At 38.5% G+C, this 20,912-nt stretch overlaps 1 protein-coding gene across 2 annotated transcripts in view; it reads right to left on the reverse strand.

Moving 5' to 3' along the window:
* Positions 1 to 2,922: 2,922 nt before the first annotated feature.
* The window catches only part of LOC136874269 (transmembrane protein 209), a 107,923-nt gene continuing 89,933 nt past the window's right edge, over positions 2,923 to 20,912 (reverse strand). For both annotated transcript variants that reach the window (XM_067147893.2, XM_067147894.2), the window contains exons 9-11: positions 14,717 to 14,814; positions 4,003 to 4,212; positions 2,923 to 3,917 (exon numbers count right to left, since the gene is read on the reverse strand). In XM_067147893.2, the coding sequence (XP_067003994.2) occupies positions 3,789 to 3,917; positions 4,003 to 4,212; positions 14,717 to 14,814 (437 nt within the window). In that variant the 3' untranslated portion in view covers positions 2,923 to 3,788. The remainder of the gene's footprint in view (positions 3,918 to 4,002; positions 4,213 to 14,716; positions 14,815 to 20,912) is intronic.

Below are 20,912 nucleotides of genomic sequence, written 5' to 3' on the forward strand. Positions count from 1 at the left end.
ATTTCAGCATACATTTCCAGAATTGGTAATTTTTTTAAGGAAGTGTTCATATAACACTTATAGAAAAAAAAATTTTTTGGGAACATGTTTCATTTGATTCACTTTCTGGTAGAACGAGTCTTTACTAATTAAAACAATTAAAAACACATCACCCCAATATTTTTCACATTGAAAAGTTAAAATAATAACCTTTCCATGATATGGCTATACTAAAATATCCTATACTCTCCAGAAAGATAATGGGATAGTATCTTATTTTGAGTTCACATCACCTACAAAAATTCTGGCCCTAATACGGGAACACCCCTCCATACACACAGAGTTATCAAGTAGGTTTTGACACTGATGAAAAGAGCGTTTAGCACAGCCTTGGGCACAAACAGCGCATGCAGTTTCTTGTTATAGGCCAAGCTGAAAGTGATATCCATCTGCAGTCACACATTCCGGACATCTTTTAATGAAATTATCATTCATGCCCACAAGTTCTTCTTCGGTAATGTTCCTAATTTCTGATGTAATATTCCCCTGCATTTCCCCTATAGTGTGAAGATTATTCCTATAAATTTTATTTTTTAGAGCTCTCCACAATAAAAGCCACAAATTGTAAGATCAGGGGAATGAGGGTATCATAATCCTTTAAAAATTACCCTGATATCTGAAACTTTTCTTAATGTCATCTAAGGAATCATCAGCAGTATGTGCTGTAGCAGAATCTTGTTGGAAATATCTGCTGTTCTTTCATCATCTGACAACATTGGGAAAAATGGTAGGAGGATGTTTGTATGATAATATTTGTGTCCATTCACTGTATCATTAAAAAGGATGGGCCCTATAATTAGTCTTGCAGTTACAGTATATCATACGCCTACTTTTCCATCTTGTAATGGAACTTCATGAGTTTAATCTGCTCCAATATCTAGGCCTATTGTTCTGTGAATCTATGTGGCCATGCAAATGAAACCGTTCTTCATATAAGTTTCAATAACACCATCAACAATTACTGAAATTCACTTGTTTTTCATTGTCACAGGGCCATAATTCATGCATGATAGTCACTCTATAAGGTTTCAGTTCTTCATTTTGGCTCAGGAATCTGAGCATTAGGTTAACAAGCTCTAACAGTTTCTCTACCTGGAATTGGAGCACGAGGGAATTGCATCTGAAACTGGCTACACACCTTTCTACAAGAGACAGTTTTACATAAAAACTCTTTGTTCAGGCATGAACCTTTCAGCTGGCACTGCAATAAATTAATTTGATTATTAGCCACAATAATCAACTAATAATTAGGGTCCGTATTTTGTGGCAAAATTTCAGTATAAAAATTATATAAAATATTCTTTCGTTTAAAAAGACATACATTCAGCATTATTTTGCACAAAAACAAAATAGTCTTAACTACCCACATGGTGAAATATATTGTGTATTTCTAGAAACAAAAGAGATCTGAACTATCAAGGGAATATTGAGGCCTTTATATTGTAGTTTTTAACAACAGTTACAGTTACTTAAGGTTATTACTCACTGTATCTGGTCGTAATTACAAAATTAAAGCTGCCTTTAGAATATACAATCAATTCTAGAACATCGAACATTATAATTTTTACATTTCTTTTTTTATTTATTATTACCATCGCTACTAGAAAAAATTAAACGTGGTTTTTACGTCACAGAACACAGTGGGAGCAATATAATTAGATGCTATGGCGCCTTGGCTAACCTCCGAGACAGGAGCCAGTTTAGCCTTCAATTCAGAGCACTGAACTTTATGATTCAAGTGTTATGCATTAAATGTTATGCAAACATTCAGAACTTCATCAGAAAAGGCAAAAATTTAATCAAAAATAAAATTTTTGCCTTAAGATGTAAATTTCACGCAAAACACAAAATTTCACATTATTTTGAAGCATAAAATGATAATGTATTGATGTAGGAATGTACTTGTTTCATGTGCAATATAACCATGTTTCACAAACCCATCACTGGCAAACGTGCATGATGAATTTTAAAACACTTGTAAAAACTTACATTGCCCGATGAAGCGGGTTGTAAAATAAAATGAATTGTTTAGAATTGTATAGAAATACACAGCACGATCAAACGAATAACAAAGAGAGACACGTGCAGGATTTCAAGCTTCAACATGCTTCCTTGCCGCAGGCAGCTCCAGCAGCTACCGCTTTGCATATATGCAATGTTCCAGCCCAAGGTCAAGCTAATTGCTCTGTACCAATAGGTGATGATCTGCTATGTCCTAAAGTCCAAAAATTAATCGACAGAGACTTTACACTGAACGACTATAGTTAGATGAGATATGCTCGGTTTCGTCTGCTGCAGCCCACCTCTGCTAAATGACATTTCTGCGATTGTACTAAAACTAACTCGTTGCTGGCTGGTGCAATAAGAAGTTATTACTAAATCATTCAACACCTCTTTTGGCCCTGATTATTTTCCTCCAATTTTGAAAATAATAAAAAATTATGTGAATAAGAAACAGTAATACAATTTCATCATAGTAAAGATATCAATAATCTTTCTCCTTTTTCTGATTCTTCAAATTATCTTTGTTTTGTTTTCAGTAAAATTTTCTCTAACAGCCTTAGGAACAGTGGTAGGATGGAAACCAAGAAGTGCAGTAATCTAATATTATTCATAATACAATCCTGTCATATTATGCTACAGTAGACTTCCTCTAGTTTGGCTTCGGTTAGTTCGGCTACCGGAAAGTCCGGCCGACACCTGTCCTTGAATGAAGAGGGAAAAATGAGTCATGCTGAGGGAATACCGACTTATATCGAGCAGCAGACAGAAGCAAGAGCAGTTGATGTAATGTTTATAAAGAAATGGCTTCAATTTTCTTATAAAAAAAAAGAGACATAAAAAGATAAATTTCTTTTAATAATTGAATTCTGCAGAGTTTATGACACAATACTATACTGTAATGTGAGTTCCTTTTGTTTACGACAGGCTGTGATGTTTATACGAAGTGTAAACATTTGTACCTTTACAAATTAAATTCTGAATTTTTGTAAAACGTTTTCCTCATTTAATTTTCTACCACAATTGTTTATCTCTCATCGGGAGTGAAACTTCAATAGCGTATGGAGACATCATAAAGACATCAACTCATTTTGGGTGAGTACACTAGGTAAAAACACATTAGTACTACTTTCCTTATGATTGGTTCTTTATTTATGTACTGTATTTCACTTAAGCTAAATACTGGTATTTATAGTATATTGTCGGTTAGTCCGGCCTAGGGTCCAGTCCCGAGGTGGCAGAACTAGAGGGAGTCTACTGTATTAACATTTTATAAAACAGCCAGGTATTATTTATCATCATCACTAATGCCCACAATTCATGATAAAGACCATGCAGCAAATTCCTGGACACACTGTGTACCAAGGTCTTGGTTTCCTTCAATCAGCTGCCTTAGCACAGGCATCAGTACAAACAATTAAATTGACAGTATCAGTACTTCTCTAGATGATAGTTCTGGATTTGGAAGAGTCAAAGGAACTTCTTTAACAATAAAATAGAGAACAGATAAAGAAGATGATCAGAACAATTCTTCTGAAGGGAGTAGGCAGTGAAGTAGCTGTTAAGGCCTATAATACTTACATACTGATAACAATGTTGGGAGATAACTGTGTCTACAAATCTGTATCTGATTATTATGTGGTACGGAATATATTTACATGAGAAATTCTGAGCAAGCATTTATAAATTAGTATTGCAAATACCTCATCAAAATGCATTGTGCAGTCTAAAAGTAAAATAAAACATTTTCAGCTGTTGATGACCCAGAGAATATTAAGTCCTGATGGTCCCAAATTAATCCTTCCTAGCATACCACCTTCTTTGGTTTTCAGATGATACAAGAAGAGAAGAAAGGTGTGGAAAAAGTTGTTTCTTCCCTGTAAATGAAAGATCAATGTGGTTATTAAAAAAAGTCTGGTTACTTTCAATATTAAAGAAAAAAACCCAACAACATGAACATACCATTTCTACTTCAAACTTCTCTCCACCTACAATGAGTACATAGTGAGGAGGGTTGACTTGAACTTCTTGGATGATGGGCGAATTTTTACCAGTTGGTGGCTTCTCTGGATACTTGACCAGGTATTCAGAAGAGAAAGGTCGTTTATCTGGATTCTGCGGCTGGGGTGGCAGTTGAGTATCCAAGTAAGTTGCCAGTAGGTGCATCACCAACTAAATCGTGCACAGTATTAATAATACCTTCATATGGAAATATATTTACAAACATAACAATTGTGATATGTAACTGCCACAAAAATCATGAGGTATGATGATGGTGATGGATACTTGAGGTAACAGCTCAAGAATGAGATTTCCATAATAAATAGTTTATAGCCTATGATTTTAGCAAGTAAATAGCATTACTAATATGTAGAGACCTGAAAAATTAGCATCTATTTGTTTCAAATTTAGCATCTATTTTTCCAAAATTAGCATCTATTTACAAAGATAAAATAAACGCAGGGTATTATTATTAATTTTAACGATTCCAAGTTTATGAAATGCAATTACTGTCCTTGGTTCACACACAATACAAAATCATTGTTCAAACGAAAGCATTGTCAGTACTTCGGCATTGCTTTTTTTTCAAATTGCACTGTCTGCCTGTAACCACTGTGTTGTAATGAGACAACACGCGTTCGCTATCTACACTGTTCGTTGGGGTCCACAACAACTCAAGACAGTATTTAGCAAATATGCTGAACTCTGTCTGAACTGCAGTTAATGCAAGCATGACATCACAATGCTTATGGTTGGGGTCTTTAGCTTTCAATGTGGCTAGCTTGCACTGTGAAAAATGAGCAACTTTGACAAATAATGTGTCTCTACATGCAGTTTGCTGTAGAGGAGTGAGCTTAATCAAAGCATCATTAGTTGCCGCAGAAAAATTCCCCTCACAAATGAAGGTAAAACTGGCGTCAAGGTTATGCAGTGTTGGGTAAAGGAGATGAGAGGTAGGATACAGAGACCCTTCAAGTTCAATGAGGAGGTCAACCAATCCAGCTGCATGATCTGTGACAAAAACCATGTGGGAGGAAGCCTATTCACTTCTCAGTCACTCAGATCAGTCAGGTACTTAATACTACAGTTGTTGATGACTTTCATGTCAGACATCTTGAAAAATGTAACAACATCAGTAAAGTAAGCACTCAAATAGAAGGCAGCCTGAAACCAGCTATTCCATCGGGTTATGACAGGTGCAGGAAAAAGCTTTGCTTCCTTTGAAGCACCATACTTTGACGTTAAGAATTGTAAATAATTATATTTTCGCTTTCTTGCGTTCAAAAATGCAGACTTTACCATCGCAACCACAGGATTTAAATCTGTCATCACTGCGACCTAACTATTGCCAACCAAGCTGATCTTATGTGCCCGGCACTGTACATGCATTAAGTGATCCCCTATGACCACACTTAATGTTTCATAACACCGGGTCATGTACAGGGCACTGTCACTAACAAACACTTTAACTGCATCATATGGTACACTATAACTGCGCAGAGCTTCTAAAACAGTACGAGAGCAGTTTGTAGCATTTCCTGCATCAAGATAGTTCACAGAAACAACGTGCAGCTCTCTTTTCGATCCAGCTGGGACTAGGAACATGATGATAAAAACACAACTGCCCATTCTATCTGTAGTTTCATCACAGAGTATGTTGATGTTCTTCCCCACTAGAGTCTCTGCTGTTCTTTTCTGATGGTCAGATGCAACTTCTAGAATGGAAGAAAGACCTCAAATTATAACAATTTAAAATTCCTGGATCAACTGGGTACGAGTAAGATAGTTCAATATGAAAATCGCATTCAAATTCGGCATCCTTCAATTTTACACGTGGGTTCGATGTCATAATACCTAAACCGTACCCGATCAATGAAATCAAAACTTACCCGGTAAATATACTTCACGTAGAGTTCTCACACATGGCAGCTCTTCATTTGAAAACTCAGTAATCCAGGCTCTTAGCTCTTTGCTTTCCAGCTTTTCCAGAGATATATTTGCTTTGGCAAATACTTCAACTGTGCGTTTTGAGAAGTATCTCTGGAAATTTTTCGTCGTTTACTACTACAGTAAAACCTCGTTAATTCAAAGTCGTTGGGACTCAAAAATCAGACTTCGAATTATGTGATTTCGAATTAACTGCCAATTCGCAATTCAGAAGTACCAACCCTTGCCACGTTACGAAATATTCTAAGCCCGTTACTGCATGCAGTTAACCTTGATTCACAGTTTATACCTTTCAAATGCCATGAAAAAAGAACTATTTCCAAAATGTATCCAAAAAGGTGCATTTACAGTATTCAAATAATGCACCTGCATATCTCACTGGCAAAAATAACCTCACGCAACGAAAGAAAGAAAGAAAGAAGAAAAAAAAAAAAAAAAAGCACGATTCAAAGACGAGGAGAAATTTATGCTGGCTCCCATGTGCAAGTGCTTTATTCATTGGAGTACTATACTGTATGCATTTTAAATGCCTTGTATTTACACAGAAAGTACCCGATGCCCTTAAAATAAAACTTTCCTATGACTCTATCCTTGTACGATTTCCCGCCATGGCACGTTTCTCGTACTTCAGAAATGTAAACACTTGCCACGTAACAAAGTATTCTAAGACCCATTAATACATGTAATCACCTCGATTCACAGTTTAATCTTTTCCAATGCCATAGAAAAACTATTTCCGAAATGTATCCAACAAGGTACATTTACAATGTTCAAATAATGCACTTGGATAAATCACTGACGAACATAACCTCACGCAACGAAAGAAAAAATCACACAATTCAAAGACGAGGATAAATTATGCTGGTTCCCCTGTGCAAATGCATTATTTTTTGGATATGTGTACTGTTTGCATTTTTAGATGCTTTGTTCTGGGATGGAAAGTGCCCGATGCCCTTAAAACGTAGCTTATCGAACTTTTCTATGACGAGGGGATAAAATTTCTCGCTTCCATGTGCATTGCAATTGCAACGCACTACAATGACCCCCATCCCCGACCCTTGTACGATTCTCCGGCTGGCACTTTCTCCTTTAAAACCATAAGACCGCTTGGGCTCGCATTAAAATAAAGCAATGCAGTTTCATCGGCAATGACAGTATTGTTCAGTGCCTACGAATTTATTATATGAGCCACGCTTTTTCGTCAACTGTCGGCATCGCCAGTGTTCGCGCATTCTGTTTTCCCGCACACTGCCTGTTCCGTGATATTACGGCGTTCCTGAAAAGGTTGAATACAAAAGAATTCCGATTTCATTCAACTTGGCAATCATGAAGCGCACTGTAGACCCACCAAAGTGAGTGTAAGTGCGGAAAGCTATCCCTCCACGTTCCGGAACATGCGTTGTATTATGACGCGGATACATTTCGAGTTGAAATTACTCTGTAACATACTATTGTTTTAAAATGTAAAGACAGTTTCGAATTAAAAGTCTGAATTTCGGTAATGGGGCAGACATTGTACTTCGAATTATGAATTATCCGTATTTCGAATTAAACAATTTAAATAACATGCAAAACTGTATCTCATGTTTCCGGGAACGAGAGCTTCTTCGAATTACGTGGGATTTTGAATTAACCGATTTCGAATTATCGAGGTTCTACTGTATCTAACTGTGTAAGCACAGAAGATTGCATTCTTTGAGATGAACTAGCAGCAGGGGGGTTGAACTTTCGATATTGCGTCGCTTACCCACGTGTTTTACAGATTTAACATGTTTTACAATACTATCATTTTTTTCCCCATCCAACTCGGCAATACTTGCAAAACACTGTCGCTGAATCTGTGGCATATAAACCATCATTTGCATATTGCTGAGCCCTTTCGTGCGCAGTTTTTGTCGTGCGCCCCATAACCTAAACGATCAATCAACTTTCTACTCTTCACTAGTTTCAATTTTGAACAACAGGAAAACAACGCTGCGGCTATTTCTTTATTTTCGTGACACTCGTTTTACATTTCGATAATAATCGATACAGATCTTATTCTCCTTGCTATTCCCATTGTAAATATTGATTAAAGTCAGCAAGCAGCAATTGATCGGCTACTTTTCGTCATCGATCGGAATGGTCGAAAGATTTATGCATCAAATTTAGAGTATTTCTGAAGTTTTTGCCGAAATATATTGTTTTCGCCAGTAAAATAGCACATTTTCGCAGATTTCGCACCAAAATCGCATATTCATACTAATTTAGCATTTTGGGTCACAATTCGCATTTTGTTGCACTTTTATATATGTGTAAAAATGATTTTATTCCACATTAGAATTACGGTAGGCTTGGATTCAGTACAAGATTAAAAAGTTCGCATGAATGGCAAATGCGAATTTTACAGGTCCCTACTAATATGTAAACAATACAAAAATTCTTTAAATATGTATATATTTTAAATAGGTTCTTTCTACAGTATGTTTGTGTTAGGACTGTTCTCCACTCTCACAGTAGAACTCGGCCACGGAGTCTTTCATTTTCACGCCCTACCTGACCCTTTCTTTTGCTGATACCTAAATTCTTCGAAGTGTCGGACCGTTTCTTTCATTTGTTTCTCTCCTTTCTGTGTTTATTTAGTTATCTATTTACCTTACACTTTTCAATCCCTAGCTCCATTCGTGGACCAGTGATAAATTGTTGGCCTCTGGATCCCAAGCTAGTTGGATCCTTGAAGAGCTGAAAGAAATCCATTCGGCACTCAATGTTGTATATGTTGGCATGTACGAGATGTCTGGTGATACATTTAGAGCTTACTCAGCCATAGATTACCTGACAGAGTTCTGGTTTCTCTGCCAACGTGTAAGAGTAAAACGGAGCACTGAAATTGACACGCAATCCTCCTAAATGGCGTCAAATAAAAATGATTGCACACTGTTGCTGGGGCCATACCATTACTGTTATTACTTCTGAATTCATCTTTCTTGCCGTTACTGTGGGTGCTCACTCCCATAATGAAGCTGGCAGGCATATGTGAGCTGAGGAATAGAACTTGAAGAACTGAGGCTGTATTTTGACAAGTGTTGATATTTCAATCATTGAATCATTGACCTGCATTTAGAGCTGTTGCCCAGACGGCAAGATTCCCTATCACTTGTTTACCTAGCCCTTTCTTAAATGTTTCCACACAACTTGGAAAATATATCAAACATTTCCCTTAATAAATTATTCCAATCCCCAGTTCCTCCTCTTTATAAATTAATATTTGCCCCAATTTGTCCTCTTGAATTCCAGATTTATCTTCATATTATGATCTTTCTCCTACCTCTAAAAATTCCACTCAAGCTTATTCGTCTATTAATATCACTCCATGCAATCTCTCCACTGACAGCCTGAACATTCCTATAGGAGGTCAAATGGACTGTATCGCTATTGATATGTTAGATCATGGGAGATTACTGACAAAAATGAGGGCAATTAGACTAGACAAAAGAGTGGCTGAACAGGTGGCTACATCTCTAGAAAACAGAACTTAGAGAATTAGAGTAGGTGAAGCATTATCTGATCCTGTAATGATTAAGAGGGAGGGGGGGGGGGGTGTCCCACAGGGCAGCATTACTGGACCTTTATGTTTTCTTATAAACTCACCAAAAAATTGAGTTTCATTTACCCCAGAAATTATTTGTAAACCATGTTTGTGGTATTACCTTTTGGGGCTAAGGCGACCATGCGACACTGCACTGCCGGTGGCTACAATTAGCCTACGCAGTGGCCCCCACGGTATGCACTAGCCAGCGTCTTGGTAGGTGTGCTAGGTACCAACTGATGAGCCCAACCTAGCACACGAGGGCGAAACGCTGGCAACAAGGAATGAGTTAGCTGGAAAATTTATAATGTCCAATAACGGACCATTTATATTGGTATTATAAATTTACTCATTTGGGACAAATATTTCAGATTCCCTATGGGAATCAACATCTATATCATCTGATAGCCAAGCAGGCATCAATTTTTGGTAAAAAGACAAAAGTCTCTCATAGTGCACTGGCACTGCCGGTGGCTACAATTAGCCTACGCAGTGGCCCCCACAGTATACACTAGCCAGCGTCTTGGTAGGTGTGCTAGGTACCAACTGATGAGCCCAAACTAGCACACGAGGGCGAAACGCTGGCAACCAGGAATGAGTTAGCTGGAAAATTTATAATGTCCAATAACGGACCATTTATATTGGTATTATAAATTTACTCATTCGGGACAAATATTTCAGATTCCCTATGGGAATCAACATCTATATCATCAGTTGTTGGACCTCCGCTGCATGTTCCTGGAACCATTCCCGGGCGACGTAGGAGCGATGTGGCAGCGCATTATCATCTTGAAACACCGCAGAACCGTCTGGGCGCTGGAAGGCCAAAAACAGGTGGAGATGGGCTCCGAGTAGCTCAACATATCGCGTACCATTCAAAGTCTCTTCCAGAACAACTAGGGGACCCATTCCATACCATAAAATTGCACCCCAGACCATAACAGAGACACCAGCGCCCTGGACCACACCTTCGAGGCGGGATCCATCACTTCATGTGGTCTACGTCACACACGGTGCCTCCCATCAGCATGGTGCAGTAGAAATCGTGATTCGTCCGACCATATCACGTTATGTCATTGTTTCAGTGTCCATCCCTGGTGACTGGCGACAAATGCGCGTCGTCGTGCCCAATGACGTTGGGTTAACAGTGGCGCCCGTATGCGGCGCCGGCTCCCATACCCCATAGAACCCATGTTCCTATGGATTGTCCACTGGGAGATGTGTCTAGCACGGCCTGTGTTGAAATGAGCCGTGATTTGTTGCACGGTTGCCCGTCTGTCGCTATTGACAATCCATCTCAGATGTCGCTGATCACGGTCATCAAGGGTGGCTGGACGGCCGGTTGTTCATCTGTTGTGGACGGTGACACCCGCATTCAACCATTCACGGTACACTCTGGACACGGTTGATCGTGTGAAGCCGAATTTCCGCACCACTTCCGAAATAGCACTTCACATCCGCCGGGCACCGACCACCATACCCCATTCGAACGGTGTCAGCTCACGACAACGTTCCATGTTACACCTGTCACATGCACTGCCACTGCTCACAAGGTCTCCTATACAACTGCCACTGGCACAGGGGGCGTGTGGTGCGCAGACAACACACCTGTGCATCAGTGCTCTGCTATCCCATGACTTTTGCTCAGTCAGTGTATATTAAAACCTGTTCCCATTCATCTAATAACTGTTGAAATGTTATAACTTATATTAATCAAAGTTCCTCATACCTCATGTGTTACATGTGGTTCTTCTCTTCGTACTGGTCCACCTAAGAGTGTGATGTAGTGCAATACGCCATCACTGGCATTGTGCCAGCTGGCTTGTTTACTGTATAATTTTCTGTTATGTCATATTCTTTGTTTGTTTGAGCCTAGTTAGGGATGTTACCCATATATAGGGATGGCGACAGTACATTACAATGGGTTTTGTCCAATATGGAGTATACTGTGATACAAATACTCCGGACTTGCCTTGTTTATCCCTGGTACTTCATTTTAAAACTATCCTCTTCTGTCCTTGTTCTTCACATACTGGCCACCATCTTGGTCAATCACCTGACTCTTCCGTTCCCCTGATGTCAATTCTACTTCTCGTAACTTCTAAAATAATCTCAAATTCATATAAATACGTGTCACCGGCCTAACCCGGCAGGTTGAACGAGAGACCGTTCCCTGGTGGATGTACGAGCACATTATCTTGGACAGAGCTGGTTCTCTGCACCATGGACTGCAACAGTTTCCAGGTGAGACATAGAGAGCAAATAATGTGAGATATTTTCTCTTATTATCATATTCGTCGTTCCTGACGGGCTTGGGGGAGTCATCGACGTACAGGCCACTATCTTTCTTTCTTTGTCAACGAGCTACAGAATTTTGGACGACGCTAGGGGTTATATTCTCATTCGGTGAATTCAAACTGTTCTAACCTTTAATCTATTATGCAAATCCTTGTGTGTTTTGGACTCATTGCTTCGTGCATCGAACAACAAAATTTTCTAGTTGTGTCTCTCGGTTTCCTTCACCTCCTTCATTACCTAGCCTATCCTATATCTTGATAACTCTTTCTGGTCTAACTGCGAGCTTTGCTCGCAGCATCCAAAATTACGTTCATGTCGCTCTGCGAGCATAGGCCGTAGTAAGGTTTGACAGTACACTAAAAATTGAGAACGAGCTATGCACACATTCTGCCGACTGCATCGTGTTTCTTCATGTGTTACTTACGAGAGTATTTCAACAGATGGCAGTATTGTTTAAGTCAGAGAATTTACGACACAATTGGCGAGTGTGCATTAGTAGGTGTTGTCACTCAATGTGTTCTAAAACATGGTGTTTCGCGGCAAGTAAATGCTTGACAGAAGTTATATTTTTTGATATTTTGTGTAATCGTAATCCCTCACATCTAAAAAACAAAAAACTTTAATAATATGTAGAAATTCTTACGTACATGCGCAGTTATGAAACGCGCGGGAACATACGGTAAACTGTAAAATGAATTCCAATCATAATGAAATGCAAGATGTTTCGAATTCCTATTTGGATATCAATATTTCCATTTGTAAATAAAATTACAATTACATGCCTTCAATATCATCTTTGCTATCATCACCTTCCAAGCCAGTATTGTCACATATAAAATTTCATAAAGAGCTCCCATTTTCGTTGTTATTACTGTTATTATTATTATTATTGAACAGTTATTATTTTTATATCATTTTCATTATTATTGTTGTTTTGTAATTGCAATGCACATTTTAAATGACCAATCTAGGGAAAATATAATAGTATTTCAGAGAACTGTACTTACTTTACTAATCCGTCAGACTTTTTTTTTTCATTTCCAAAATATGGTATAATTAATATATAAACAATTTTAAAATCTCAAGTGATAGCTGACGTGAAAGAAACAAACAGATGCTCAAACAAGCACAAAGAAAAAAGAATCATGCAAATATCTCTTACAGGTACAGAGATATAATCTTTTTCAAATCACTAGAAATTTCCAGTCCAGAACGTTTGTTACGGATATTCAGGCCCAGACCAGAATGGGTTATGCAAATCCTTGTGTGTTTTGGACTCATTCTTTCGTGCATCGAACAACAAAATTTTCTGGTCGTGTCTCGGTTTCCTTCACCTCCTCCATTCCCTAGCCTATCCTACATCCTGTTACAATTGTTTGAATCAATCACAGTAATATAGATCCTTAAAATATTTTGTATAAGAATTTAACAACCTTAGCTTCTATTTCATAATTTGTCAAGCAATTTTTGGTGAATTTCATTGTTGATCATGTTAAATAGACTTATTCTGTGAATATTGAATTTTCACGACAGCAATGTAATCGAAACCGACTTTCAACCTATTAGGTCGTGTTACGTACATTTAATAGGTGTTGAAGAGATGTTAAGTACAGAACAAAAATGGCCAACCGGACACCAGTGGGATCCGAACCCACAACATTCCGATTTTGCGCCGGTTGCTCTACCAATTAAGCTATGCTGGCCTAGGCCATCTTTGTTCTGTTGGAAAGGTACTAAGCTACAGGTCTGGTACTACTACCATCACACTGTAGAGTGCGTTTAAGTTGCCCGTTGAGGGCCAAGTCAATGAATATTGGATTTTCACGACCGCATTGTAATCGAAACAGACTTTCAACCTATTAGGTCATGTTACGTACATTTAATACGTGTTGAAGAAATGTTAAGTACAAAACAAAAACGGCCAACCGGACACTAGTGGGATCTGAACCTACAACCTCCCGATTTTGCGCCGGTTGCTCTACCAATTAAGCTATGGTGGCCTAGGCCATCTTTGTGCTGTTGGAAAGGTACTAAGCTACAGGTCTGGCACTAATGCTATCACACTGTAGAGTGCGTTTAAGTCGCCCGTTGAAGGTCAAATCAATGAATATTGAATTTTCACGACCGCATTGTAATAAAAAACTGGGATCCGATCCCACTGGTGTCCGGTTGGCCATTTTTGTCCTGTACTTAACATCTCTTCAACACATATTAAATGTACGTAACATGACCTAACAGGTTGAAAGTCGGTTTCGATTAGACGTATTCTGCATAGCTAAATTTAGATAGCACTTAACTTATTCTCCAAATATATTCCCCTGGCACATTAGTCTTTGTAAAAAAAATTCTGACACAGATGTATGTATATGTAGGGGCCTAGTTCTACTGCTTTGACTAAAATTGTTTTCATCACCCCTTTTGGTAATGTAATCACCTACTGTAAGTATCTTGTCCTAACATTTTTAACTCGCATTGGAAATTATTCCTGCAATTGTTTGTTGTCCCCTGCTGGTCGGAAATGTACACACTGCATTTATTGAAGTAAAAGTAATTGTTATTTTCAAAACTTATCACTTCCTTTAACTACATTTATTGCTACCACTCTCTATATCCCCAGATCCCTCTGGCCTTATTTTCCACTGCGTATGCTTGCTACAATACCCGTTTCATTATTATTGTTCTTGATCTCTTAACCTGTCCTCAATTATTGAATTTGGACTTGTCCAACAGGAGAGCATACAGATTACTGTATTTGTCATCTAACAGTAAGAAAATTCTCTGTACCTTGATCATTGCCAACTGTACATGATATCAACAGAAGTACTGATTACAAAATTAAAGGCTAAAGCAGTAGGTACTTACAGCAGAGTCTGTAGGAAGGTGCTCTTCCCATACTTTGCCATGCAGACTACCTCCACTATTCCAACGAAAGTCACTCATACACCCACCTTTGGCTAGTTCTGCAATCAACAAGTCAAACAATTTGTGGTCACATGAGGAGAAATCAGTACAATAAAAATATGTTGCCAATATAAATCATACCATGAAGTGGTTCTAAAAAATAAAATGTCAAAGACAACACAATGTAGTTAAGGATAAAATAAAAAAAACCACAATTGTTTACCCATGGCCCATACAATGCAGAAAATGTGGACACATTAAATCACTTTTCTCTGATAATGATATAAACAGTTGCAATATTTGATTTCGGTGTTTTCTATTATTCTAGAATGTGTGTATTCCAACATTTGCTTAGGTTTGTTCTTTATTTTTATTATTACTTGCTTTAAGTTGCACCTACACAGCTAGGTCTTATGGCGACGATGGGACAGGAAAGGCCTAGGAGTGGGAAGAAAGTGGCCGTGGCCTTAATTCAGGTACAGCCTCAGCATTTTTCTGGTGTGAAAATGGGAAACCACAGAAAACCACCTCCAGGGCTGCCGACAGTGGGGTTCGAGCCTACTCTCTTCCAGATGGAAGCTCACAGCTGCGCGACCCTAACCGCATGGCTAACTCGCCCGGTGCTTAGGTTTGTATGGTAGATTTGTTTCCTGCATGTCTCTTTCCAGTCTGCCTGTAAACTGGTAGCCTTCTAAATAAGTATGACAACTGCAAATCACAAAAGCCAAGAAGTTTGATGGGCAAAATTAATTTGATAGTTATCTATGCAGTATGCCTTTCTTTGATAAGGAACACAAAAACAATTATGATTTGAAACCAGGGTATTGGTGGCAGAATAAAATCCTGAAGTCTTCAGAATGGATTCATGGAAACTGCTAGGTGATTCAAATATAAACCAGAATTATTTTTTACAATTTTATTGAATTCACCAACAAATACACAGCAAGCACCTCATTTTTCTAGATAGTCTCCTGAATTTGAGACACATTTTTGCCACCAAATTTGCAACATTTTAAAGCCATCCTCGAAAAAAGAAGAATGTGTGTGCAGCCAGCTGTGCACGTACTCCTCTACCGCTGCACCACCATGGAACCTCTTTCCTTTCAGTTCTTCTTTTAGTGGTCCAAACAAGTGGTAGTCACAAGGTGACAAATCTGGACTGTAAGGAGGATGTTTCAGAGGTGTCCAATGCATTTCCTCCTGTTTTCCCCCTATTAAAACAGCAGTGTGTGGCCTTGCATTGTTGTGCAGAAGAAGAACATCTTGTCTGTTGCGATATTTGTCTCGACCAAAAGACAGCAGTAATAAGCTGCATTCACTGTCCTTCGTTCATGCAAGAAATCCACAAGCAAAATCCCTGCTTAGTCCCAAAAAACAGTTGCAAGCACCTTTCCAGTAGAAAGGTGTGTTTTCGCCTTGACTGGGCCAGCTGCACCTTGTTCCCGCCACTCCATGCTTGCTTGATCTGACTCCGGGGTGTAAAGATGAACCCCAGTTTCATCAGAAGTTACAATACGTCGCAAAAAATCATATCCTTCCTCCTCGTTGCGATTCAGATGCTTCTGACAAACACCCTGGCAGATTTTTTTTTGTTCCTGGGCGAGGAGATGAGGAACCCATAAGGCAGATAATTTCTGAACGCTGAGTTCATCATTGATGATGGCTTGAACACTTCCAAAGCTTATTCCTCCGAGTGAAGCAATTTCAGAAATGTTTATGCACCGATTTTCTTCAATAAAGTCATGTACAGCATGAACGTTGTCTGCAGTGATGCTTGTCTATTATTTTAGAATGTGTGTATTCCAACATTTGCTTAGGTTTGTTATTTATATTTATTATTACTTGCTTTAAGTCGCACCTACACAGATAAGTCTTATGGCGACGATGGGATAGGGAAGGCCTAGGAATGGGAAGGAAGCAGCTGGGGCCTTAATTAAGGTACAGCCCCAGCATTTGCCTGGTGTGAAAATGGGAAACCACGGAAAACCATCTTCAGGGCTGCCGACAGTGGGGCTCGAACCCACTATCTCCCAGATGCGAGCCCACAGCTGTGTGCTCCTAACCGCATTGCCAACTCGCCCGGTGAGTCAGAAATAAGGCAGTGGGTATGCTACTAGGAGCAGCTTAGTGAATGGATTACTGTTATATAGATAAGACATCAAACCAATACCCACTACAATAATGCAGGTGTCTATACCTACTAGTTCAATGGATGATGAAGAAATTGAAGGAATATATGAAGAGAAGATTTAATACAACTCGTACGAGTGTCTAGTTGCGATGGGAGACTGGAATGCAGTGATAGACTAAGGAGGAGAAGATAATATACTAGGAGAAATTGGATTGGGACAAGAGAATGAAAAAGGAAGTCGACTGGTAGGATTCTGCGGCAATCATAATATAGTCCTTGCCAATACAGTAGTAAAATCTCATAAAGACGTTTCGGCAGGGGGGGAGGGGATAAAAAAGGAACATATTAAGCAAGAAAATGTACTACTGAATACATGAATAAAAACTATCCAGTAGGGATATGGAAACACTAGATAAGATTTTTTCCAACATGAGGGCGTTTTACGTCGTGTATCCACAGGTACAGAGAAAACTATAGTATCTACCATTTCTCAAGATGAGAGGAAAGTACTAAAAGATGTGAAAAACACGAAAGAAGAAACCTTTTCTGCTAGGGCTTTTAAAATAACAAGTGCACTTAACGGTGTGAAAAACACCAAACAACAAATATGAAAACATATGCACGAGGGCCAATAAAAATATCCAAGTATTACTGCAGATTACACGCTTTCTAAAACAAATGTTAGTAGAGCCCTTTATTTCAGAACAGTGGGTTATAAAACATTATTTTCTGGTTACACTCTTAGACGATGAACTGGAGGTTATACTCAACCATGTGTGACTGCGACAGAATGACTTTAGGCACCATTTTGAAAATTTTTGACCAAGCCGAATCGATTGAGTTGAAACTCGAAGGTTGAGTTCAAAATTCGTGATCTCTGCACGCTCAAAGATGCAGATGCCAGTCCACTTTCCGAAAGATTTTAATGCTGTCTTCATTAGAAAGGAATTTCACTTTTTTCCGTATCCATGCCTAGGATATCACAAGACAAATATGCACCACGCTAGTGAATTTCACACGAATATGTTCCTAATCCAGATATAGGCTACCGTATTACGCAAAAAAACTTCACTGTACCACTTAACACACAATACATTTCTAACTTCTGAATGGAATACAAGCACAAATAGGCTCACTTTTTCTGTAATGACACAACTGTGGCAACAGCTTGTATCCTAGTTGTAAATCATGCTTCTTTCACAAGGGATGACAAATAACATTTTCAGGGCTAGGAAAAATGTGACCGTACTCGTAGTAAGCGGTAACAGCGAAAATTTGTGATGCGATAGGTATGTTTATATGTTCCTAATTCAGATATAGGCTACCGTATCCCATGGCAAATACTTGCTGCACTTCACTGTACCACTCAACACAAAATAGATTTCTAACTTCTGAATGGAATGCAAAATACAAGCACAAATAGACTTACTCTGTTATTCAGCAATCTTGCCACTAACTGACAAGCAAAACCGAACATTCCTCAGGCTAACAGCTTGCTTCCCAAACGTGCAACTTATCCTGTGAAGTTAAGGAAGTTAAGGCCTTTTTTCGTATTCACGCAACTTTCGCTACGGATCTTACCAGAGTTGGAAATCATGTCTGTTTTACAAGGGATGCCAAGTAACATTTTCAGGGCTAGGAAAAATGTGATCGTACTAAGCGGCAATAGCGAAAATTTGTGATGCGATAAGTGAGTTTTTTAAAATATAGATTTAACACGATGAGAATTGGGACTTCAAATTTATGACGTGCTAAGCAGGAAAATGTGTTAATGAGGAACGTACTGACAAGGTTTTACTGCACTTGGTTCAAACACCACAAATGAAGACTGTATATATTATGTGGACAAGACCTGGAGGTATCAAATAGACTTCAATATCATTAGGTATAGATTCAAAAACCAGCTGTTCGATTGCAAGACCTTCCCAGGAGCAAGTGTGGACTCTGACCAGAACCTGGTAGTCATAAAATGTCTGAAGTTGAAGAAATTGAAGAAAGGAAGGAATGCAAGGAGATGGGATCTATACAAGTTGAAGAAAAAGAGAGTGAGGGATTGTTTCAAAGTACATGTTGCATAGGTCTAAATAGAAAGGTTGAAGAAAACACAATAGATGAAGACTGTACAGTTGTCAAGAATGAGATCAGTAGGGCTGCTGAAAACCGGTTAGGAAGAAAGGCAAAATCAAGTAAGAATTAATGGATCACTGAGGAGATACTAGTCCTGGTTGATGAATGGCAAAAGTACAAGAATGCAAACAAATGAGACGGCAGAAAAGAATACGGGCGCTTATACAATGACGTAGAAAGTGAGGACAGTTAAGGAAGAATGGCTAAGAGAAGTGTAAGGATGTCGAAGGTTGTAAGATTGTAGGAAAGGTAGATGCTATATATAGGAAAATCAAGGAAATCTTTGGAGAAAGGAAAACTAGGTTTGTGAATATTAACAGCTTAGTTGGAAAACCACTTCTACAGAAAGAAGACAAGAAAAAAGTAAGGCAGGAACATATCCAACAATTGTATCAAGGGAAATATATAAAATAGAAGTCTGATATAGTGAGCATGGCGTATAATGAGAGCCCTGTTATAACAACAGTTATTGTCGGTCCCTTCAAAATTCCTGTATTGAACTGTGTATTATACTTCGGTTACAGCGAGAGTCCTATCACTGACGCATCCGTTATTACGAGCGATTAAGCGTCCACGCTTTTTCTCCAGTACTGATATTTATGTATCCCAGCACTTATGTTGCATGCGATTGATCATCTTTGGTATCGTTTCCTCGCTATGCCCACTAGCGAGCTCTATAGTCAACATTCGAAGACGATGTTGGAGTTTATTAGTAATACCTGTCGACTGCTGTTCCGTAAAGAAAATTTGAAATAAAGGAGGAGACATGTTTTCATAATAAATGCGTAAATAATGTGGTCGATAGCAGTTGTTAACTTGTTAAAAATAAATGACGACGTAAACGATCGCTTAATTTTAATGTTATATACTGAATTTAAGTAAGAATGTGACACACCTCAACATATGGCAGAGTGCATCACTGATTTCAGAGGATAGTTTGTGTTTCCTTGCGTCTAGTTAAATTTTGGAAAGGCTACTCCCAAGTAAATTTTTAGCGAGGAGGTTATCATTTCTCTACATGCGCTTGAAATATGTTTTCATGATACATATACGGTTAGGTTAGGTGATGCCGCTTGAAGAAGAAAACTGAAATGTTTGTCACAGAAGCCTCTGGAGTGATACTGTAATGTTTTCATCAGAATTAAATTAAACATACACTTTCACAAAGTATCACATTTCAAAAAATAACAAACAAGTAAGCCGTAATGTGGATATCATCCGTGGAAATGAAAGTTTTGAACAAACTGATTGCCGTTTCATAATGATTTTAATGAGTATGGAGTTTTTCCTGAATTTTACAAAACTTTGATATAATTACTAAACATAAATGCAAACTACAAACAAATTTAACAAAACAATCAGAGCAAACAAAAAAGTACGTAAGGTTCACCTTCAACAACCCTAATATTTATGCAATCACTAATTTATTTAAAAAACACGATATCAAAGTAGCGTCCTCAACAAACAATAACACGAGACATAAGTTTTTCAACCATAATACGGTTAATAGGAACAGTGAAGAGTGCTTCCAGGATTCAGGTGTTTACAAACTGATATGCAACCAGTGCAAGGCCACATACATAGGGCAATCAGGACGCAATTTCACAATAAGGTACCTAGAACACGTCAATGCAGAGAAACATAGAAGGTTCTCTGCAATGGGAGTACGTATGAGTGAAACAGGCCATAGATTTACAGATATTAAACAAGACCTAGTAATTCTCAATAGACTGAACAAGGGAAGACTAATGAACAGTCTAGAAAGCATTCACATATTTTTAGACAAGTCAATTAATGGGGACAAGAATTTAAATGAAATAAATGAGCAGAGAAACCCCTTATTCGAATACTTATTAAGATACATGGAGTTACTACGAAGGAATCAAACACGCCCAGTGA

This window comes from Anabrus simplex, chromosome 5 (genome assembly GCF_040414725.1).
Source record: "Anabrus simplex isolate iqAnaSimp1 chromosome 5, ASM4041472v1, whole genome shotgun sequence".
Classification (NCBI taxonomy): domain Eukaryota; kingdom Metazoa; phylum Arthropoda; class Insecta; order Orthoptera; family Tettigoniidae; genus Anabrus; species Anabrus simplex.